The sequence below is a fragment of the Netta rufina genome, assembly GCF_964035555.1.
Source record: "Netta rufina genome assembly, chromosome: Z".
Lineage (NCBI taxonomy): Eukaryota > Metazoa > Chordata > Aves > Anseriformes > Anatidae > Netta > Netta rufina.
Window position 1 is genome coordinate 7,568,168 of NC_140126.1, and position 25,029 is coordinate 7,593,196.

At 41.0% G+C, this 25,029-nt stretch overlaps 1 protein-coding gene across 1 annotated transcript in view; it reads right to left on the minus strand.

Annotated features, from left to right (window-relative positions):
• The window catches only part of GOLPH3 (golgi phosphoprotein 3), a 33,545-nt gene extending 10,049 nt beyond the window's left edge, over nucleotides 1-23,496 (minus strand). Inside the window, exons 1-2 of the mRNA XM_084304615.1 lie at nucleotides 22,978-23,496; nucleotides 1,088-1,219 (exon numbers count right to left, since the gene is read on the minus strand). Coding sequence (XP_084160741.1) covers nucleotides 1,088-1,219; nucleotides 22,978-23,193 — 348 coding nt within the window. The 5' untranslated portion in view covers nucleotides 23,194-23,496. The remainder of the gene's footprint in view (nucleotides 1-1,087; nucleotides 1,220-22,977) is intronic.
• Nucleotides 23,497-25,029: the final 1,533 nt, after the last annotated feature.

A 25,029-nucleotide genomic window follows, 5' to 3' on the forward strand; every position in this document is an offset into this window, starting at 1 on the left:
TTCAGTTAGACAGACCTGATACGGTTTGCATAGAAAGAAAATAACTGCTAAAGAACATTCCTGAATACATAAGGAGCCAAAAGCTTTGTGGGGGGAAAAAAATGTACAAACTAATCAGTGCTGAATATGCTTAAATGAAGCTAAAAGAAGTAGGAGCTGTTTGCCTGAACAGAGGTTCAATTCTTTAGAGGAGAAGGAAGCTGGGAAAAGGTTAGGGAATTTGGAAGCTTTCCTTTTTAAAAAAAAAAATCAGCAAAGTGTAATATTGACAAGGAAACAGGCTATGAAAGAGAAATTATTTGTGGTGGATAGAAATATTTGACCAACTATTCAATAAACTTATTTTACAAGAATCCACTAATGCTGATGAAGTAGAAATTCTTCAAGTGGTATGACTTTGCACATTCTGTACTAAGGAAAAAAAATCCAGCAGCAAAAGTAATAAATTAAAGCTTCAAATCTTCAACCTAATTCAATACAGAACCTTAAAAATTTGCCCATCTTAAAGGTCAGTGAGTATAACCAATTTAACACACCAGTCACATGCTTCAGCTAGACAATTTTGTGCTCTCAGGGGCCCAAAGTACAAGGATGTTTTCTTCCCATGCAGTGCAAAGCATACCATGCAGAGGATACTGTGTACACCAGCACAAACTGGTGGCTTGCCGGATACATCTGGCTCGCTGTCAGTTAGCTGTCTGTCTCAGCCCCAGCCCACATCTCACTGACACTGCAAAAGCCAGTTCCTTGGACAGATTACAACTGGTGCTGCTGGCTCCCAGCAGTAACTGCTGTCACCGCACCCCGGCCACAGCCACAGCCAGCTGATTGCGTAAGGCTCCCAGCAGCAGCAGGAACACCTCAAGAGAACTAACAGGAGCTGAGAACAAGTACAGAAAACTTTTACGAAGCCTTTAAGCTCACCATTTAAACAGTGTAGTTACTAACTCTGTACCTGTGACCTAAGCCACTACTCAGAACATCTAAACCCATAAAAAGAAAAAAAAAGTTTTTCCTTACAACTGATTGTAATTCGTAACTACTGCATTGCCTGGAACACGACATAAAAGCAAACGTGCCCACTTACCTTTCTGGTCAATAGACTTTTGCGTCTCATTCCACAAGCCTCTAGCTGAAGACGCCCTCGCAATGCCAATTCGATTAGCATGCAGCCACGCAATCCTGAGGAGATGCAATCATTCCAGAACGATGTGTAACCCTGAGAAAATTGAAAGACAGTAAGATACTTCCACCTTAAAACAAATAGAAGAGGCTTGCTGTGTTCTGTAAGCAGTCCTCTTATCCTCACACACTTGTAAAATAGCACTACTAGACAACCACCTTTCCTGTACTGTAAACATGAAAGAGAAACACTCATCCACTGTTTTTTTCACTTAGTGTCTTTTTTTGAAGAACAGCAAAACTTCAAGAAAGTGACACCAAACAAAATAGTACATACCATTTAGTTTATACGTAGTCAAAATTAACTAACTACATTTTTAAGACATCAAGCATTTGGCATTACTAACATCACACAGGGCTATCTGTGTTTCCTGAGAAACATTAACATGCTTTTACTTCCATAAACAATATAGCACTGAAATAATAATGTGAAAATTAATATTAAAATACATATAGTTTTTGCATGGATTGCAAAGCTGCAAACCATGTTTATTCTATGAACCACACCACAGCTAACACACTTCATCCATATTTCCGCACAGATAGCTGTCTGCTTAAATAGCATAACCAAATATTTGATATGATAAATTTACTCAATCCCTAGAAATACATTTATTGAATTTTGTACTTCACTGCTTGACAACTCTGACAAAAATACGAAAAGGATTCTATTTAAATTATACAGTAACCGACATTTAATATTACCAAACATGCAAGAACAGTATTCAAAACAAAATCATTCTGAGAAATAATTTGTCTTTTGGGAAGTGGTTGTGGAAACACTTGGTACAACCCTGAAAGATCTTCCAAAACTTCTTTAGCAATACATCCTCTTTATGAAAACATCCAATTTGGAATACAGGAAACCAAAAACAAATAAAACGAGTACTCTCTCAAAAAATTTACCCTAGACAGCAACAAAGACCAGCCTAAATCATGAACAATACAACTTCATCCTATTTGCAAATGACATCTGCCATTGTATAGAGATTCCAGATAGAAACACTTGATGTCCACTAGACACACAACCCAGTCCCAATTAATGGCATGCCATTAAATACAGATCTCTAGAAACAATAAAATATTTGTTTCCATTTAGCTCTTAGCTATTTTTCCTAGACATAAGGAGGAAATTCTTCACTCAGAGGGTTGTGAGGCCCTGGCACAGGCTGCCCAGAGAAGCCCCATCCCTGGCAGTGCTCAACAACCATTGGCAACCTGGGCTGGTGGGAGATGTCCCTGCCCATGGTAGCAGGTTAGAGTTAAATGATCTTCCAATCCAAACCATTCTACGATTTTCAAGAGCTTTATTACATAAATGACCCATACTTCTAAAAAATTCTACAAAAATACTTAATTAGTAGAAAGCCATTACGGAAATGTCACAGATATTTACTTAAAAGGCCAGAAACATAAGGTTGGAAAGGCATTTGAGAAGTTATCTAATCAGCTACTCTCAGAAATCACCCATTTGGTAATTTGTTTTCGGTAGGCACCAGACATTTCTTTGCCAAAAAAATGTGTAAGATATGGTGCCATATTTTCTTGATAAAAACAAAACAAAACAAGGATTCCTACATTTTATTTCCAATCAAATAGTCTCTTTATACTATTAAAAAAAAAAAAAAGTAATTTTTGAAATCAGAAAACACATATGCAAATTAAATATCTACCAGACAAACAGCTCTGGCATAATACATACCTCTTTCTATTCACAAAAAGTGTTATATTATTATGCAAACAGTTTGTTCTAAAACCTTTTCCCTTGCTTAGTAATGAAAACTGCATTTAAAGCATTTATCAAGGAGGTGACGTTAACTAGACTATTCCCAGCAGCAATTACCAGGTATAAAATCCTTAGCTCCAGCACTTACTCTACATATGTGGCCACAAGCTGTGGGATGCAGAGAAATAAATTATCCTAAGATAATTCAGGTTGGAAGAGACTTCAGGTCTCTAGTCCTACCTCCAGCTCAAAGCATGTTCAGCTACGAAAGTCAGACCAAGTTACTTAGGGCTTTATCCAGGCAGGTCTTTAAAATCTGCAAGGAAGGAGACTGAGCAACCATCTGCTAGTTTTTAATCAAGTGATCCTGAAAGGCAGTTCAAAAAGATTATGACCTTCATAAACGGAACTGCTTGCTCTAGTGGGTTTGATGACATTAAAGTCATGAGAATGTATACTGCCTCACTTTTTTTTTTTTTTCTCCAGGCTCATAATTTGCAGGGGATCCAAGAGAAGAAACATCATATTTCAATATCCAGAAATTATACCGCTATTAATGAAGTGAGGAAGGAGGTATTATGTAACAGCCAGTGTCATCCTGAACATTTTTCAATCCATTAAACTGTTCTTTCCAGGTAGTTCAAGCAGATGGATAGATAACGTTTGGCACTTACTGTAAAGACCTCAGACAATTGAAGGAACTTTCAGAGAAGGTCAGGTTAGCACACAACAGTCTAACTAAATCATCCTTTAAATTAACTCAAGCTTCCTGGTGTAGCTGAAACAGAATAGAACCGGACATTTATCTTCAACACTGCAAACAGCTCCTTGACACCTACCTCAAGTGGCATATAGCACAACTAGAAGCAAGTGCAGAAAACAATAATGTTAACGCTCAGTGTTACAGAACCACTGCCTAATAAAGAGGCAACACGGACAGTGAAGAAAAGTGGAATGGAAAGGGCAGGGAGAATAACAATATACAGAGAGGAAGAACCGCAGTATGAAGTACTGTTTATTTACACAGGAAACAAGCATTTTTTTCTTTTTCCAGACAAGACCTAGAGGGTGACTATTGAAACTGACAGGTTAGTAAAGTCACAGGTCAACTTCTTCTCTACATGAGGATTCAATTGTCCTTACAGGAAGGCAAAATTAAAACCAAATTTGAAAAAAAGCATTTGTTAAGCCCCCACACAATTGAAGGTCAGAGTGTACAGTAGAAGAGGGGTCTGTCTGAGCCTATCAGCCCCTGAACACTGCTGGTTACAGGTTATTGAAGACAATAGGTATTTGGTTTGGCCTTTTAACACTGTTCTCCTACTATGTTCCAAATACCTAGCAGTCTCAAAACACTCTCATTATAGACCTAAGATCACTATTTACAGTACCATTTACAGCAAGTCATTCCACTATTTAATACCCTTGAATAGCACTAATATTGCCACCAATAAAACACCAAATATTTTTTGCTGTATCTATCTTCTTACAAGTCTTCTCTAATTTTATAAACGTCCTAACTCAATGAAATACTTATTTCTTTAAAGGTGCTAAGCAAGGGGCGCATGTGTGTCTTAAAAGGTACTGAATTATTTTTATCTGACAGCATTCGCATTAGAATTGCACTTTAAGCTATGAATAGCTGGTGAGCCAATTTTAAAATCTACGCTGATTCAATGATCAGAAGAACATTTACAACTGTCATGTTTATTTACAGAAACAGCATGGAAGTGGTTTTCTTCTGAGCTGACCTAGAAACTCTAAGATTAAAAAATGCTTTTGCTAGACAAGCATAAAGGGGAATGAAAATGAATTTTATAATGGAAACTTGCTACTCTATTAACTCTGAAAGCTCAGACTTTCCACTCAAGTATGGCAAAGCACATAACCAAGAGTAACATCCTCTTTCTACTTAAAGAATAGGTTATCTAAAATCCACATGCATTACACCATGTCCCTCCCATCACTTCTTGCAGCATTTACTCACTTTCTGCTCTTCACATGCACCTTCCCCAATTCCCTGCTGACACAAGCCTTCCTGCATGGTTAGCCTTTAGTCACCTGGAACCTAAATACCACCCATCTCCTGACCATGGCCCTGTGCTTGGGTATTACCAGCCTACCACCTTACTTTCCACTTCCCACTTTTGCTTTGCCTCTTCAGCTGCATGTCCACACCACCTGCCTGTGACACCCTATCCTACAGCTGCCTACTTCACCACCACATGTTTCTATAACATAAAATACATTAGATTTTCACTTCTGCATTTATAAAGGACTGAGTTTCTGCAACCCTCGTGGATTTCCTCAGATGTGTTCAGGCAGATGGGGCAGACAAGGCAAAGTATTTATGCTACATGTATATACGGTGAGCAGCCGCCAAGAGGGATGGAAAAGCCACACAATTATATTAAAACACATTCAAGCAAGCAAGCCTCACTGATACACCGGGTCTAGCTTTGCTGAGCAAGGCACAAACTCTTGCAACTCCTTCCTACGTGCAGGGAGAATCCACAAGCTCACATCTGAATACAGCACAGTGTAACCACATGCTGGGACTCTAACCCCTACAGATGCTGGCACACAGAGCGTGATGGGGCAGGGTTCACATACATACCCCACAGGGAAGAGGTCACGACTTGAAAGGTCCTACCAATGTCCCTCAAACCCTTCACTTGTGTTATTCCCTAAGGATGTCCTTACCCAGATTGATTTTCAGGGATGTTGGAGGCAATCTTCTCGAAACTATACTTAAAATAAGATAGTGTTCTAGAGCTTGCTAGAAGTGTTTGTAAGGATTGCTAGGAATTGTGAGAAATCCTGCATAGCCAAAAATATTGATGTCTTGAAGCAGCTAAAACGTTATCACTGTGATTACAAAAAACCTAGTGCCATCATCTGGTTATGCTATAACAAAGCCACACTGCAAAAAGAGAAAACACATACACAAGACTGACAACACCAGGGTTCTGTGCACAGTCTATTCGTGTATTTTTTTGAATCACTCAGTACTATTGCAGCATAAGAGCTGTAGCAAAAGTATCAAGAGTACACTCCCACAGAACACATTTATTTCCTATCCTCCACACCACTCAAAATATAAATTTCCAGATATTTAAGATCCAGAAGTTACATAAATGTCATGATTTGAAGATATTAAAAAGAAAAATCAAAGAGAAGATAACGCTTTCTTCATCTCAGATCCCAAAAGCTGCTGCACTAATGACCATTGTGACTGACCAATTGTGTAAACAATCAGAAGGAGAAGACCCTAACCTGACCAGAACAACTGCAAATATTTGGTAAATATCAATGCCAAGTGTATCAGTGATTTCAACACAAGCAGTGTCTCTAAAAAAAACTTGCAAGAAACTTCAAAGATGTTTCACTGAAGTATTAAAACAGCCCGCCTTGATGAAGCAGTCATTCAGTTGCCTCCTTCATTGCTCTATGCAGCTTCCAGGCAATTGTCAATTTTGTTCTATTAAGAAAAAAGTTCAATAGTTTCTCAAGTACAAATTAAAGCCACCTAACAGTAGCAATGCAAAAAAAAAAAAAAATAAATAAATTGCAGATGCCATTTCACATTTATAGCTGTTATCTTAAAAGTACTGACTGAGTAAATTTAACAGATTACAGAGTGGAGGTTAAAAAAATACTTCCTTTTGAAAATGAGGACAAAAAACTTGTATGGGACCATATAATGTCTTATTTCTGAATACTTTGTTTCATCCATAGGAGGTACTACGGATCTCTTCCCACTACAGAAACTCTCTCTGGAATTCTTCAATTAACTCACAGGGGGAGACCAGCAGCTCTACTCTACCTGGCTGAGATCAGAGCAGGGCGAGGAAATCTGAAAAATCTGCGAAAATATCTCAGATTCTGAAGAAAGGAAGAGAAGAAAAGTACTTGCAGAGTTCCAACCCTGAGGCTTCAATGTACACATACGGTAAAAAAAATAAAAATAAAAAAAAATCACATTTAACATGCTTGGTTAAGACTACCTGTTTACAAACCCATCTACAGCACACTGCAGACTACAGCTGCCAATGCATTCGCTGATCTAACCCAGCGAGCCTCACGCTATTATAGATTACTTTACAGACCACAGAGCCAGAGCAAATGAGTATCAGCTTTATAAGTCTTTTAATTAAAAACATCTTAAAACTATGTAATAGTCTGTGAATATTACTGAGGGATACAATGGCCTGCTCACCAAAAAATACAAAATATTTGTTTTATGAACAACAGGCCCTCTCAGGCCCACCCTTAGATCCAGACTCACATTCAGTATTTGAGTCTGAGTCAGAGCAGAGACTTCGACCCAACACTGACCTCTATTCACATTTATGAAGAACCACAACAGCAGAGCTCCTCTGGGATGGAACACAATGCTCACCCAGTCTAAACTTCTCTAAAAGCCTCTTCATTTAATATTTGGGCTTCAGAGCACTCCTTAAACACCTCACCTAGCATCCTCTACTTAAAAGCAAGACAAGAGATCAACTGTAACCAAACTGAAATAAACCAAGCAATTAAAGGGGAACATACTAAACCAGGACCATCACTGAAGCTACCCAAAATCCTAAATTCCTGTTCTCAGGAGATTCCAAAATCTTTTACGAAAGACACAAACAAAAAGACTTAAATTTAGCAAAGAATGCAATTTCTGAAATTTCATGTAGAGACACCAGGAAAAAAAAATGCTGTAAACCTTTTGAACCCTGATAGCCCCATCAGAACAGGAGCTGGCCAACTTGGGAAGTTAACAGAAAGCCATGAACAGCAACTGCAGTTCCCAAGAGGCTTGAAGGTTCTAGGTCCAAGGCAATACATCTGATAGTCTACTATGAAGACATGAAACCCCTCACTTCAGGGTGTCACAGCGAGGAGGCACAATCTAGGTCAAAGGAAGCTTTTGCTTTCACTAGCAGTAAATCCCGAATTTACAGGTAGCCTGTTTCCCATTAGAAGAATACTTCAGAGGATGATTTTCAACCAGCTCTGCTTGGATGCTGAGAGACAGAAACTCCAGACTTCTCGAACTCTGCTGGAGTTTGCTATTATATTACTTCTGCATGGATGGCATTCAAATACTGCATTAGTGGCAGCAGTATAAAAGCTCCATGACAAAACTATCATTATGTTTATACATAAACAAGTATCGAGCTTTCCCAAACAATGGTTTTCTTCATTGCCTTCTATTCTTTCTGATATGTGGCACACTATTTATGGTGTGTTCTCAGATATCACAGATGACAAACATACTGGAAAACATTCCGTGCTTGGTGTCATCATGGGATGTTACTGACATCAATTATCTCCAGGTCTCATTGATCAACATCACCAAATTTGCAATCCACCATAATAAAAATACAACGTTGGAGACCTCATGGGCTGCTCATGAGTCATGGTTCAGGAGGAGTAAAATACATGAGGTCGTTCAGTTTTCCTTTGAAGATGTTGCACTGCACAGTTATCAGAGAGTCTTCTCGCATTTACACAGCACGGTGCATCATGAAGCAAGAATACCTGAATGCTCGTTTTCAGTGCTGAGACACGGACTCACATTTTGTATCTACGTAAATTCGAGCATCTTTTCTTAGAGGTACTTAACATGGCAGCAAGAAATACCAGGGAGGAAAAGAAAAAACAGGAAGAGAAATCAAGAACAAAATGACATCCCAGCATTTAACTCCTCTGCCACCATAAGCATCTCTTAAACTGTAAAACTTTTCAACTAACCTTCCTTCGAGTGACTCACATCAGTTTTACTGACACTTAAAATCAACGTCAAAGCATTTCATTTTAACCTTGAACAAAATCATTTAACTTGAGAAGGTTAAGTCCTCCCCCACACCTTCATTATTAGCATTTGAGGGCCAAACCTGAGAACACAGTCCAACAAATCCTGAACTGCTGCTTAAGAAACAGTATTTACTCTGTCATCCCATAGCAGCTCGCTGGGCCCACAGCAGCATTTGCGTAGCACACTAGATGAGGAAAGTGGTCTCTGTGAAAGCTAATGGACGGTTCCATCACCTCATCTACTGAGCAGATGAATGAATTTCAGTGGCAGCACAAGCAAGGAAAGGAATATGGTTAGGACAGTTGGCAAAAGGCAAAGATACCCCTTCAGTGACAATCCCCTCTTTAGCATGACTTCAAAGCCACAACCTGAATAGTTAAGGCTAGAACTATTCAGTTAGTCTTTGGGATAAAAATCTCAAAAAAAAAAAAAAAAAAATCACACATTATTGGGTGACCTATAGTGAAGCCATTAATGAGCACTATCTGCTCAGAAGACACAAAGGACACAATGCTTGAGGTATCACACTCTATATTCATCACTACCTCTAGCTCCCTGTTTTTGGATCTCAGCAATGATTATTACCCTGATCATCATAAACTTGAAGTTATATTATTTAAATCTGACAGGACAGCAATAGCATCCCTTTCTGATTCTCTGAAGCAACAGCAAGTACTTTCAGAGGTGTCTGCTAGCCTATTATTAGCTAGCACAAAGCACAGACAGAACCTAATAATCCAAAATCATCATCCGTCACCCATACGAAACCTACTGTAAAAGGCAGGCAGAGACAATTCCTCTTGAAACGTGGGCTGTTGCAAGTCGTATTTCATAATGGACTTGATCACAATTGCGACGCAACTCTTGCTTTTTTCAGTCAAGGAGTTCCTGTCTGAAGTAATAATTTTGGGACCTACAGGAAGAGCTGGAGAGGACAGGGGGTAAAGGAGTAACAGCAGATGCTGTCCAGGTGCCATGCAACAGGTTATAAGGAATTTTTTCTGCCATGGTTTTCATGTTAGGGATGGCTGTTTCCCTCCCCTTGCATACTCTCGCTGATATATCTGATATATATAAATTGTAAAGCGGCTTGCAACAGATTATCTGCTGCACAGCTATGATTGCTGACTCCAAACACTGGTTTTAAGTGTTGTAATTTTAACAAAGACTACCAGCAGACTGGGGAGCATGGGGCTATCATAACCCCCACAAAGAGGAGAACGATCTTAACATACTGCTCCCTTTATATAGTCTCTGAGATTATTAGTATCTTGAACTTTTGAAAGCAGCTGGAAGCACCTCAAGAGCGTCAACATCTCCTTAAAGCTGTTCTCAAATCCAAAGAGGTAAAATATGAAATACAAGCAAGTATGTATACATAAACCAGATGCTTACATTATTCTTTATTACAAATTACGCTTTGACATAAAAGTTCACTCCTTCACGTTGACTCAGAAGGTTCATTTTATGAATTTCAAGCATACCTGTTATCAAGATTCTTCTTCAAGACACACACTACATCTTCTTGGATATTAAGGTCAAGTCATACAACTAAATGGAGATCCCAGGAGACAGGGGCAGGAGAGGATAAACAACAGTAAGTGACCCTCAAATCCAGACAATTCTTTATACAATTCTGTTGTTCCTATCCTTTTAGCTGAAAGTAAAATCACTGATTAAAAAGAAAAAAACATTGCCTGGTATTGTTACAAGTAAGTAAATCTATTATTTGAGATAATGCAACTTTAAGCAAAAATCTCATGCAGATCAAAGCCAGTAACTGAGTTACTGTCGAACACTTACAGAGTCTTTAGATAAGAAATCCCCTTGGAAGCTGGTGTTTTATTTAGAAACACCATCGTTCGACAAAGAAGAACAAATACAACTTCTGAGTGGAAATCAGCAAGATTGATGCAATGTATGCCTAATTTAACATTGAGCATATTTATAAAGTATTTGTCCAACAATCTGGTACCTGATTTTTTCAGTTAATCCTAAAAGCTTCAACCATATCCTTTTTTCAGAGCAGGAAATTCTTATATTAGAATAACAAACACTTTAAAAAATTATTTAAGTTTATTCTTCCAGGATATCATTGCAAGAAGCTTCTGAACATAAAAACAAGTAAACAGGATTTGTAAAAATGAAAACAAAACACACACAAAAAACATAATTTTTTCCATGTTCTCAGTTACACATAGGAAAAGCTTGTCACTACTTGGACAAATAGCTGTGTATTCATCCTTATCATTTGAATCCCTCAGATCAACATTTCTCAAACTGTGGTCTATGTAATACGGCTGGGTGGCACAACTTCACATAACATGCACTGCCACATCAGTAGGAACGGTTGGCAATCACACATCTCATTACAGAAATACCAGAAAAGCATGTAAAGAAGTTACTAAGGTTGTTAAACTTTCAAAGCACTGCAAAAAAAATGCTACTTATTTCTCCGATCTGCACAAATACTTAATTTGATGTAATACTGGTTGACATATTGGATAATACATGGTGCCTTTCAAATTTAATTACTGTGTTAAACTATAAATTTATCTAATCTGCTAATTACATTTAAATATTTTATCAAGTATTTCAAATACCTCTTCTGTATGTTTCCTATAGGCCACTAAAATAATTTAATTCTTGGCAACCGGGAAAACTGGAAATCTAGTTTTATCAGATGGGAAACAGATGATGCATACAGAATTTTGCTCTGCAAAAATCTGATAAGCTTCAAACCGCTGATGGCTCACTGTGGACACAAGACATAACAGGAATATAATGGGCAATTCTGCACTAGTTCTGCTCAACTCCTCTTTGCAGCCAGCCAACATCTGTTTCTACTCTACTAAGTCTTTATGTGGACTTCTACATGCTCTTAGCCAGCTATTCAAGTAAGCTGTGAACATACAAAGGACCTTAAACTCCAGGGAGAACCAATCAGAACTTCCTTCATCAGCATAAACATATTCACAATGAGCTGGGAGGAAATGCAAACAATAGAAAACAATGATGGAAGAAGAGAAAAGGAAAAGCTTCATCGCAACATTAGTTGAAGACAGGCTAGCATGTCTAAAATTGTTTGAACCATAAAGGTAATGTTAGGCTGATCTCACCACAGGTATTTTTTTATTATACACATTAATCCATTTTCACCCTCAAAGGATAAAAAGATATGTATTTTTATTCCCACCACAGGTTACTGCGATTTAATCTACCTGAAATTGGGATTAACCACAGCACAGAAGCTGCAGCTAACAGTGAAAAGAAAAGCAGACGTTTATTTTACTTTTATTTATTTATTATTATCTGCATGTGGTTTAATGACTTAGGCATTCTACGTTACTTTCTAATACACATTCAGAGCTCCTGTATTAATCTCTAAATCTAACAGCTATAGATTTTTTACCTCTAAGAAAATCTGATACTCCACAACACCACAGTAGTGCACAATGCCAGATGCATTAGAACACAAAACCAAATTGAGTTTCCGTGGCAGAATTCTCTAACAAGTCCTAAATCGATTTCCTTTGGCAAGGAACTGTGTGGTCTTACCCCAACCTATTCATGCTTGTCTAAAAAGATAATGTTCAGGGTTAGGGTCTTGCTTAAGGAGCTCCTTAGTAATAGCTTGCCTTGTCTCTTCTCATTGTTTATCAATCCATTCCCTCCTAAAAGACAAGAGGATAACAGAAGACTGCTCGGGAATATAAGAAAACAGTTAGCTACGAACATGCTCGAAGTTTGTGTTAGAATCTAAACATAAGAAAAAGCTTCTCTGAAATGCAATTTATTTTTTATTTTTTTGAGGGGTGGGGGTTGAAAGCAATAAGCTTCAATAAAGTTTATTATTATCATCTAGAAAATTATAAAAAGACCAAACTTCCCTTTTTTTTTTTTTTTTTTTCTTTAAACAGAATTGTTCTCACACCTACTGTTGGCCAGACTGCAATTTTAACTGTTTCTCTGGACCTACTTCTTTGGTGAAAGAAACAAGATAGATCTTCACCTGACAGAAATGTATTCAGAGAGGGCTGCTCTGTATATATTGCATGGCTTGTAACCAAAACTGGAATTACCATTTCTCAGGTAGCCCTTAAATGGGTACATAGAGATGTCAGTTTCAGCAACAGAAGCAGTTCTGTCTACCTTCGTAATTGGAAAAAAATATATCAATGTTCTTCTGAAAACAAAACAATGTAAAAGAGACATTCATCACTCTTACCAGTCATCCTTCAAATATAGTAATACACAGTAAGCAGTACATATAAACATGTAGATAAAAACATGTCCAGAATTTGTGAATATTCAAAATATTCAAGAAATACACATCTCTAAAGGAACATTGCAAATTTTCTCACTTATCAAAGGAAAAATATTCTAACATCAAGTCTGCGCTTTTGCAATTAAAATACACAGGATTCCTCCTCGTTCTCTGCAAACCAGACTAAGATTCTATGCCAACCTATACCTTGCTAGCTCTTCACTGAATATCTTATCTTTCAAGCAAGTCACCACCTTCTCAGCCAAGGTGGTTGCAGGAACATCTAATGATGCACTTTGACCTACAGAACCTTTAAAAACTAATCTCCGGTTTAAGAAGGAAAAGCAAGGCTCAGTGCAGAGTGCTTTCTATTGAAATACCACAACCTGAAGATTTTATTTCAGACTGCAGTCCCTATTTTTCAACTTCTGATGCAATTTACATCATTAGCCATTTTACTGGAACATAAATTGCAGTCTAGTTATAAACAGAAGGTAAGCTAGCGAGCAAAAGTCTCTGAAGTGTTCTGACAGCCAAACACTAGAAATACTTTTGGAAAGCAAGCATGCATATTCAAAAATCCAATATTGTTGACAAGGAACTTGTCAGGTATTTGATCAGCCTGACACTGTGTTTAAGAATAAATAACAAACAGCAACTGCTGTCGACTACCGAAAACACTAAAGCCAAATGCTACCGCACAGCTTTTTAAGCATGTACACAGACATCTCTTCGCTAAAAGGGAGACAAAAAAAAAAAAATGCAACTTTGCTGAAGAGGAGGCAATGCACCCACGCACAACTTGGAACTCTGATTGTTCCTTTAGGAATTAAAAGAAACTTAAATCCTCGCATCCTAACTTTCAGCACGATTAGCGTATGCACATGGAGAGAATTACTTCAAAGCCACCCCCTTCCATCAGGGTCCAACCTATATTCTCCATACTTCATGTAAAATGAAGTTGCAGTTTATTCCATAGCCTGCCAATTATTTCCTACAATACCAGCTATTGTCACTGAGCATAAAATCTGGCATGCATTTGAAAGAAGTGTTTATTTAGAACTGGAGCTCAGATCCTCCACATCACATACTTCACTCTAAAGAAGTCTTCAAACAGCAGTAAGCAAACATGGCAGGAAAAGAAGAAGAGCTCATATCCTGCCCAGATACAAGTATAACGAGCAGGAGCTTACAACATGCAATTTGCACACGTTCAGTGCCTCCCTGCGGCTGGCCCTGGCTGGCAGCTGAGCCCCACACAATTGCTCCCTCTCTTTCCCTTATCAGCAGGATTAGGAAGGGCAAAAGGAAAACCAAACAAAACACTTGTGTGAGAGATAAAAGCTGTTTAATAAACAAAGGAAAAGAAGAACAAAGGAAGCAAATAAAAAAGTGATGCAAAAGCCACGGCTCACCACCTCCTACAGGTAAGACTGATGTCCATCCAACCTCCAAGCAATGATTACGTACCAAAAAAAGTCCTTTTTCTGCTGATCACAATGCCATATGGTATGGAATATCCCTGTGTTCAGCTGGGGTCAGCTGTCCTGGCTGTGTCCCCTCCACGCTTCTGGCACAGGCCCAGCCTCATCGCTATGGGGAGCGGAGGGGCAAACAGGTAAAGCCTTGATGCTGAGCCCAAACTGTTCAGCAACAGCTCAGACACAGGTGAGTTATCACCACTGTTTTGGTCACAAATCAAAAGTAGAGTACTGAACTGGCTGCTACAAAGAAAATTAACTCCAACCCAGCCAGACTCAGTACACTTCTATTAAATACTCTAAGAAAAGAGCAAATCCGCTAAGTCCTTCTACTGCAATGAAGGCAGTGCTAGTACTAGCAAAGTAAAAGGAGAAGGTTTAACTGACTTTGACCAACTATCACAGAATAGTTTAGGTTGGAAGGGACCTTAAAGATTACACAACTCCTACCCCTGCCATGGGCAGGGACACCTCCCCCCAGCCCAGGCTGCCCCCAGCCCCATGCAGCCTGGCCTTGAGCACTGCCAGGGATGGGGCAGCCACGGCTGCTCTGGGCAGCCTGGGACAGGGCCTCACCACCTCTGAGTAATTTCTTCCTGATGTCTGATATAAAATCACCATATTTTAGTTTAAAGACATGCCCCTTGTCCTATCACTCCAGTCCTGACAAAGAGTCCCCCCCCAGCTGTCCTGTAGCCCCCTTTAGGCACTGGCAGGCTGCTGTGAGGTCTCCCTGGAGCCTTCTCTTCTCCGGGCTGAATGCCCCCAGCTCCCTCAGCCTGTCCCCACAGCAGAGGTGCTCCAGCCCTCTGAGCAGCCTCATGGCCTCCTCTGGGCTCACTTCAACAGCTCCGTGTCCTTCTTGTAGTGAGGGGCCCAACCCTGAACACAGTACTCAAGGTGTGGCCTCACCAGAGCTGAGTACAGGGGGACAATCACCTCCCTAGCCCTGCTGGCCCCACCACTCCTTATGCAAGCCAGGATGCTGTTGGCCTTCTTGGCCACCTGAGCACACTGCTGGCTCACATTCAGCTGGCAAATGACCAATATCCCCAGGTCCTTTACACCAGGCAGCTTTCCAGCCACTCTTCCCCCAGCCCATAGCACTGCATGGGGTTGTACTCCCCCAGGTGCAGGACCTGGCACTGAGCCTTGTAGAACCTCATACAGCTGGCCTCAGCCCATGGGCCCAGCCCACACAGATCCCCCTGCAGAGTCCTCCTGCCCTCCAGCAGATCAACACTCCTGCCCAACCTGGTGTCATCTGCAAACTTACTGAGGGTGCAGTTGATCTCCTTGTCCAGATCATTGATGAAGATATTGAAGAGACCTGGCCCAATTGTCTATTGAGTAGGCAACATTACAACTAAAATGCCCTCCTCTGGGTTTATAAATATACTGTATCTGTCTCCAAATACAACAGCTATTCTTTAAAAAATAATAATAACAAAAATAAAAATAAACCTTTTCCACCCTACAGTTAACACAACTTAAAACTCTTAAGTAAAGCAGAGGGCTATTTCAAACTGGGGAGCAGTGCAGTATTTCATTTTGATGGATCTTCATCGCTCTTTATTTATCAGTCATCGATGAGAATGTACATCCAGAGTAATGTTTTTGGTGTCCAAAAAAAGCGTACATAACCAATAGGGGTTCCTCTCTTTTGTCTGAACTCCCAGTTTCCTTTCAGCTTGTCCTTTCCAGAACTGCTCTTTGTTTCACTTGCCCAGGTGCAAAAAATTTGCAAGAACCAGACCATCTCGCAACAGTGCCACATCACAAATTTTCACACTGTGAGATGAGAAATAACACTCAATGCACTGTTCTTGCATTAAAAGGAACACGTTATTCCATTTAGCACTTAAGATGTACCCACCAGCAAACTGAAAGCCCCACACACAGTCTGCAGATGCTGCTAAAGCAGAAGGCACATTTGAATATCCTGCATGGGCAAAGCAGTTGTAATTAGCATTTAAGAGACTAGCACAGATTTAACATCTACAGGGCATTTACCTCAACCTGACCAATGAATGTAATACCTGCCTTCTCCACTACGCAGAACGTGTGCTGGAACTTAATACGAAAGGAATGCTCCACTCGTGGAACAGGCTGACAGACATGGAAGTGCCAGTGTAAAGCCAGGCATCTACAAAAGTGAGAACTGTTAGTGCCATGTCCTGTGAAATAATCATTTTCTGGACAGAAAACCCATGGTACAATGTCTGCGTACACACTCTGTGTACCTAAGACAGCTAGCCTGTCAATTAAGGACTGTATCGAACCACACAGTGCTACCCAGTAAGACCATAAAGGGAGATGATGAGGAAGTATATAGCAATCAGCAGCTTACGTGTACTTAAAAGAAATTTAGCAACAGAAAGATATGCAAAGAAGGCCAGTAGCCGGATTTCCTAGTGTGAGAAATAAATCATACAACATCCACAAACAGCAAAGGACCTGCAAATGTTCATTGCATTTCTAATTACAAAGACCTAGCTCACAAGGCATACCATTCATCCTTTTAAAGCTCCACCACAAACAACAACAACAAAAAAAGGCTGAAATACAGTAATTTAGTTTAGGACATGGAGTTGGTGGACATAGCTTACTTATGCGTAATATGGGTTAATCATAATACCACATATCTATGTGTTCCTACTCGTCCAGGCTGATATACAGTGCAATTCAGAGGAGGAGAACAGCTGTATATTATTTTATTCACAATTTTACTGCAGAAAGATTTCAGAAATAATGTATTATGAGTATTTCTTTCTGAAAGGAAAGAAAAATTACTGAAATTTACATTTTACAAGCAGGTTAGCTGTGAAAAATAGTCATCAGTGGCACATAGTAGGCTGAATACAACTTTTTTTCCTTTCTTTACCAAAAGTTCAGACGAGACAGCCTGAGAATGTTGTCCATGCAGAGGAAACTGACAAACACCACTACTGGAGATGATTTTCCTCTCTTCACAAACACAAGTGCAGCAGTCATATGCTCTGTGTAGAACAGTCATTCTTAATTACTCTTACTGTCTGCAACACTCTGGCTGGTCATTTTAGCCTTGCAAAGGCGGCTCACTGCATGTAGCTTTCTAAATGCAGTAGTGCCTGAACTACTTTAGCATGAAAAACCAGCTGAATACCACTTTTTCTTTAATGGAAAACGTTAATTTTTCAGTTCCGTGATTAACCAGCCATGCTTTCTCAGGTATAATTCATACAAAATTTACAAAAAAATAGCTTGCTGTAGGAGACGAAGAAGAGTTACAGCCTTGCTTTTTAATAGCACTTAAAAAAAAAAAAATCAGAAGTGTCACTAGATAGGCGCTGACTAATTTTTGCCTGGTCTTCTTACAGCTTTATATTAAAGAAGGAGCTAACACTACACTTAAAGGTATTTGTGAATAAGTCATATAGACTACAAATTAGCCATGCTAGAAGAGCAGGGATAACCATGCTGGCTGCATGAAATAAACCTGAAAAGTAAACTCCATTTTAATACATAAAGTCAACTTGTAACTATAATGCTGCTTCCAGATGAGCATGTCCTCCAAAGAGCCCCAAAGCAGCAAGATTTACTGAGAAGCCCAGTGAAGAGGCACTTCACTGCATCTTGTAGTGCTCAGAACTTGGGCACTCCTCCTCCCGTGCCTCCTCTCTTCTGATGGCCTGCTATTTATGTATGGTCATGAAAACAAAAAAGACCAGAGAGGTAGGCAATTACGAAAAAGAATTTTTCATAACAGACATTACACACTTTGTTGTTATTAGGCCTTGAACATTTGAGAAAAAGGACGTCTTTGTCAAGGTTTCGACATTCATACATCATTCTTCAACCATGATGTGAATTCCCGACAGACGCCTCCTCATGTTTCACTCATTCGTCCCAGAATTTTTTCAGCAAAACCTGGGAGCTAGAGCTGATACTCTGGCTACTGCTGAAGCCTTTTATTAAACAGGTAGAACAACTGAAAACAAACAAACAAAAACAAACAAAAAAAATAGATACCAACAAGACTTTCCAGAACTTCATCATTTGTACACAGGGAAAAAAAAAAATCATAGCATTTCTGCATCAGGATAAGAATTCCTCAAGTCCAAATTCTAAGATCATAGAAAATGCCACCCTTATCTCAGATGTTTTTAAAATTATTCTCATTTTTAAACGAGTATCTTTAAAATTAACACACAAATTTCAGTAAAAAAAATCCAGCTGCTCAGATTTGTAAGAGAATTAAAGAATAAATTTCATTTTAGCCCCGATCTGATCAACACAAAACACCAAATTTGAAGTAAGCAAAACACCTCCCTAACAATTTGCTTCCTACAATGAAAACACAATCTAGAAACGTTCTCACGAACTATCTGGACAGAAAGCTATGCTGCATGACTACTGTAACACCAACTTTTCAGCAATACCCGAACCAACATGAGTAGCACATATCCAAGAGAACTTCTGTACTGAACAAAGTGACTGAACACCACTTCACTCACGGTGTTTTGGCTTCACCAAAGAATAAATAAATCCAGAGATATTCACTGTTGCAGTAGTGCAGGACTATTATTTCAGCACACTGATGTGAGTTTTCTTTCAGCAAATAAGGAAATAGTTTAAGTATTTTTACTTACTGAGGACGATTATCTGATCTAGAGAAGTAGGTGCCATGTCTCTACAGCTAGATCAATTTGTTTCGCTGTGGCACACTGTGTACAGGAGCAGCTGTGAGCGTTGCTGCATTTGAACAGATTCCCAACTCCTACTGAGAGAAAACTCCACAAAGAAAAAAGAAATATATATATATATGCACACACACACAAATGAAATGGAGAGACGGTCACAGAGCGCTGCCACCTTTCAGCCTGTCAGTTTTCTATGGGAGAGTCACAAGATGTCCAGAAGAGCCATAAGGAACAAACTGGTCTGCACTCATCTCCGAACTGTCATTTCCAAATAAGCTGACTGTCACTATTTATTACTCCATTCTTTTGGCAGCAGTGACCTCAGATGGTTCAGGAGTTCTACATAATAGCCTCCCTTTCAGTGCAGCTTTAACCCACCCTACCACAAAACTATTTTTAACTTAATACAGCAAAGTATTTTATTTCAGTGAGTACTTTTTATTCCTATAGCAACAGGCTATGGCTCTGCTCTAAATGGACAGGCACGACTCCTATTCCCAGCCTTATCTCTGAAGGGATTCCAAGTATTTCCTCGGGGATGCTCCCTCCAGAACTGCAGTAATGCATCCTGTTCCAGTGTATTACCTGCTCCTCCAAGGACACCGCGTTTGTCACGTTATGCAGGCATTTCAGCATTTACCCCTTGCAACCTATCCTGACTTTGGAATACAGAAACAGTTACATATACAAAGAAGGTACAAACCAAGAGTAACCACTGGTGGGGAAAAAAAAAAAAAAAAAAAAAAAAAAAAAAAAAAAAAGAGCAACCAGCCCTCCATAAATTACATTTTAATAAGATCATACTTGGGGAAAAAAAAAAGGCAATGCCCAGGAAGCATGAGTGAAGGCAGTTAATTGTGTGCAAGCATTAAAAATGGGCTGAGGCACGCTGTGTTTGTTTTAGGGCAGCTGGACATTCATATCACTCAACCAGTACGGCAGCGACAACCGGGCAACAACTCAAGAGTTCTGCTATGGCTGTTAAAGGCCCTGCTCTGTTCTGAAAGCATGATTCACATAAGGATCTAACGATCTCCTAGAAACATGCAACTCATCTATCCACCACTGCCTGAATCTTCCTGTAATACTCTCCTAAGAGTAAAGGCTCTTCCACCTACATGTACAAATTATAAATGACATTGCCTTGCATGCAAGGCGTTCCATACACAACTTATGTTGTATTATGCCACACTCACCGGTGTTTAACGTTGGAGAAAAAAAAAATTACCCCTCAAAACATCAAAGCTAAGTTAACAATGCAGTTATTAGTGACTTTTCCAAGAGAGGAAATATTTTCAGAGAAATATGCTCTTACACAAATTCAGCCTTGTGGCCAAATCATTATTTTATTCCAGAAAGGATAAAATAATTCAGTGTTCAGTTAAATAGGAATGATGTTGTCAGCTTTAGATTTACTGGTTTTCAGTTGAGTTTTAAGATCACATCCCTGCTTTTGTCTTTCCCTTATACTTTGTGTAGTTTCACAATTATACTTTACAGAGCTTGTTTTACTTTTTTCTCTGTTTTCTTGTCATGGCAAAGGCTCACAGAAATGTCATTGGGAACCATTTCTATTAGAAGTAAAAACTGTATAAAAAGCACTCCCAGTTGCATAAACTTCTTTTGCTTACTTATCATTCAAAAATAGAGAAAAAAGTCATCTCTGAAAACAAGCCTGTAGTTTAAAATAAAAAAGACAAAGAGCTTATTATAAAAGAGAGGGACACAAGGGACAGAAAAGCAAAACAAACCCTGGTGATTCATGTCCAACAAACCTCAGAAACCGTATATGCTGTTTGTACACATAAGCCCCCTACTCTAGAGATGACATTACCATTCTTCTTGGCTGATGTTTCCACGGCAAAGTCTTAAGGGAGTCATGAATATCCACTTTAATCAGTGTAATGTCACTGTAATCAGTTCTTCTTTCCATACAAAGAAATAATACATTATCTGTAGCATGTGCCACTGCTGCTCTTCCTAAAGTCAGGTGATTTATAATTTTGATGTACACCAGTGCAAAGCTGGATATTTTTTTTTTTAGGCCCCACGTTAATTACTAACTTTCAAATACTAGAAACACTTACAGTGTATATTCATAGGCAGACAGAACGCTACCTAACTTGAAATCTTTACAGCCCAGTACCCACAAATTCAGCAGATTTACCACAGATTCCTGAAAAAATGGGGTTGAAAGAAAAACCCAGTCTATCACCTCTTCCTCGCAGGCAATCCTGACAGAAACCTGTATCAGCATGCCTAATGCTTCCCTGTAACTATTCAGGTGAGTTGGAAGAGAAATGTGCATAGACACATCTTCAGAGTCAACAGGTGGAAGCACACATCATCGCGAATATCTACTGACTTTATTAGGGTGCCATGGCAAGCTCCATCTGAAAAAAAACGGGATTATAAGAATATGGCCTGAAGCACGCGGTCAGAGAGAAATAAGGCATGTTATTGTAGCAGGTATGTACACAGATACACCCCCCACACATTAGAAAACAAACGTTAAGCATGAAAACTACTCTTTAATCTGTCATCAAACAGCTAATCTATTTTAGATGCAGTGCACTGTCAAAGAGCATACAACTTATCAGCTTCCCCCCCCGTTACTCTGTGCTTGTGAACAGGCACAACTTCAAGATACTTCCACCCAAATCAATGAGCTGTCTTCATCAGTTTACTTAAAAAAAATAAATAAAAATAAAACAAGTCACTCCATGAAATTCATATTGTAATTCAGATCTAAAATAAACTCATATTATGCTTCACCATACACCATATCAAACTGTTTCCCCTGATAGGGCTGACTTTCTGCAATGTGCATGGTTTTTATATTGATTATCCCTTCCAAAAGATCATCAATATAAAACTGACCACCATGCCAATAGAAATATACCTTCTGTTATTCACAGCACCATGTCAAACAATTAATCTATAAATTCAGCAAGAACACAGAATTTTACAGTTAGGCAGTTTCCTCATTTTGACCCACTTACGGTTCAAGACCCATTTTTATCACACGTATCTCCTTGAATTCTAAGGCGTTTTTCACGTGCCTTAGCCTGAAAAGTCTTTTTAGAAAGGGCTGCTGCACATCCTGAAGGAAGTATAGTATAGCTGTGTCTGACACAGGGTGGACAGGTCTCCCAGGTAAGACCCACAGGTAAATTGGAGGAGAAGTACAAACATCACAGGTCTACCCAGGCCTCCAAGACAAGCACTTGTGCTGTCCAGAGACCTTGGCCTTCACCTCCAGGTACCCAACCCCCAAACTCTCCCTTGAGCCTTCTCTGAGATGCTACAAACTTAAAAACCCTCCTGCCAGGCCCACATCCAAAGTGGGTCCCAACTCTCCCCACCTCCTCCAAACCCCTCGGCACGCAACAGCACACAAATCCTCCAGCACCATCACAATCACAGAATGGTTTGGGTTGGAAGGGACCTCAAAGATCACCTCACTCCAGCCCCCTGCCGTGGGCAGGGATGCCACCCACCAGACCAGGCTGCCCAGCGCCCCGTCCAGCCTGGCCTCGGGCATTTACAGGGATGGGGCACCCACAGCTTGCCTGGGCAGCCTGCGCCACCACCTTCACACCTGAGAGCGAAGAATTTCCTCCTGACCTCTACCCTAAACCTCCCCTCCTTTAACTTTACAACCATTCCCTCGTCCTGGTCGCCCACCAGCCGCTCTCCGTCTGCCTCACAACCCCCCTCCAACCACCAAAAAGCCGCAGCGGGGTCCCCCCCGGGAGCCCTCTTCTCCTTCACATCCCCATACCCCAACAACCACCCCCAAAAACCCACCCTACACCCCCCCGCACCTCGCGGTCCTTGAGGCCGAGGAGCAGCACCTCCTCCATCAGGGTGAGCCGCGTCTCCTTGGAGTCGCCCTTCTCGTCGTCCCCCGGCTCGTCCCGCCGGCCTTCGTCCTCGGGGCCGCCGCCGGCCCCCCGCTCCTTGTCGGCGGCCGCGGCGCTGCGGGAAGCCTCGGTGCGGCGCTGCACCAGGCCGGAGCTGCGCTGGGTGAGGGAAGTCATGGCGGGGAGAAGGTGAACGAGGGGCGGAGGGGAGGCTCGGCGACCGCTGGGGAGGAACAGGAGGAAGAGGAGGAGGAGGAGGAGGAGGAAGGCGAGGGAGCCGCTCCCGCCTCGGCCCTACCCGCACCGCGGCTGCGGCCGGCCGGGCGGGCTCATGGGGAGCGGGGCTCGGCCGCGGAGGGGGGAGGAGGAGGCGGCGGGGGCAGGGGCCGGGGCCGGGGCCGGGGCCGGGGCCGGGGCCGGGGTCCCCCCCTTAGCGGCCGAGCTGGCGGAGGCGGCTCCTGGCGCAATATGGCGGCGCGGGCTGATGTCAGCGGAGGATGTGGCAGCGGCGGCCGGGGGGGAGGCACCGGAAAGGGCCGCGGGCGGCGGCGGCGGCGGCGGCGGGGATGGTGGCGGAGCCAGCGCTGTCCCCGCCTCCCGCCCGGCTCCGCTCCGCCCTGAGGGGAGGCTGTGGGGTGTGTGTGGCGGGGGGGTTAACGGTGAGATGAGGGGCGGAGAGGGAGGGAGGCGGACACGAAGCCCTCGGGGGTGTCCCCTCAGGAACCGTGGGTGTCCAGACAAAGGGGCAGTGTCCTGCTGACCGCCCTGGCTCGGCTTTGTGTCAGTTTCAGCCGCTCGGTTGCTGCTACAGCCCTCTGGATGTGTGTGTGGTATATAAACGTTATGTATAAACACAGCGACCAGGCTCAAGCTGTATTTTGATCGTAGCCGTCTGAACAAACACAATCCTTTGTCCCCAGGGCACCTTCGATTCCTCCTGTGTGCCTGCCCAACACCTCGCCGCCAGCGGTGCCACTGCTCCGGCCACAAACAGACGCAACGCAACTTCTCTACCCATGCACTTCTCTCCTTTTTACCCAATTCAAGCACTGAAGTGGTGTGTTGCACCAAAACTTCAGACTATCAAAGCCAGATCCCACATGTATTCATTCCAAGATAATGCGTTTTGTTGCGGAATAAAGCTGCCTTTGACGCAAGGACGGCCTGCACTCCAGGGGTAGGATAGACTCCAAGTCACTTTGTAAATGACTTTAGCCTCCATCATTTCCCAAACACGCTGATTTTAATATCATCTGCCAGCATTACTTAGTGATCATTCAGTATCACTTCTTTAAGGTCATCGATAAAACAGAACAGCAGAGGAACAAAACTGGTCACTGGAGGACCTTGTAGACCCTGCCACACTGAATCACTGATGTGTGTTTGCTAATCATTCCTCTTACGTATTTTGAGGCCCACCAATTATACACAGTCTTTCTAGTTTTTTTTTTTTATGTGTGTGTGTGTGTGTGTGTGTGTGTGGCTTTTGTTTGTTTCTTTTTAATTAAGATGTTTGCTGTACCAAGTCAGATGGCAACAGAAGCTTAAGGGTATAACATCATTATTGTTTTTATCAAATAAGCATTTGCATGAAGAAGAGATACCACAACAGCATTACAAGACCTGCTTTGTGGAAATGTATTTTCTGAGTAGTAATTACAATCAAATCCTTATTAATTTAGTCCTATATAAGCCACTCTGATATCTTGTTGAGGATTATGATCAAGATGACAGGCATGTAATTAACTTGGCTCATTCCTTGTACCTTCTGAATTAGCTTTCTTCCAGTTCTTTGGAACTCCCAAGATTTATTGAAAAGAAATCAAAAAGAAGTTCCAAAAGGATCTTCTAAAAACCTGTATGCAACTTACCCTGGCTTACTGATTACAAATTACGTAGTTCTAAGAAAATTTCAAAACAACAGAAGTACACTGTTAATGGAAAGCATTTCATCATTGTATTATATGATAAAACATTAATATTTCCTCAGAATGCAAAGGTTCAACATTTTTT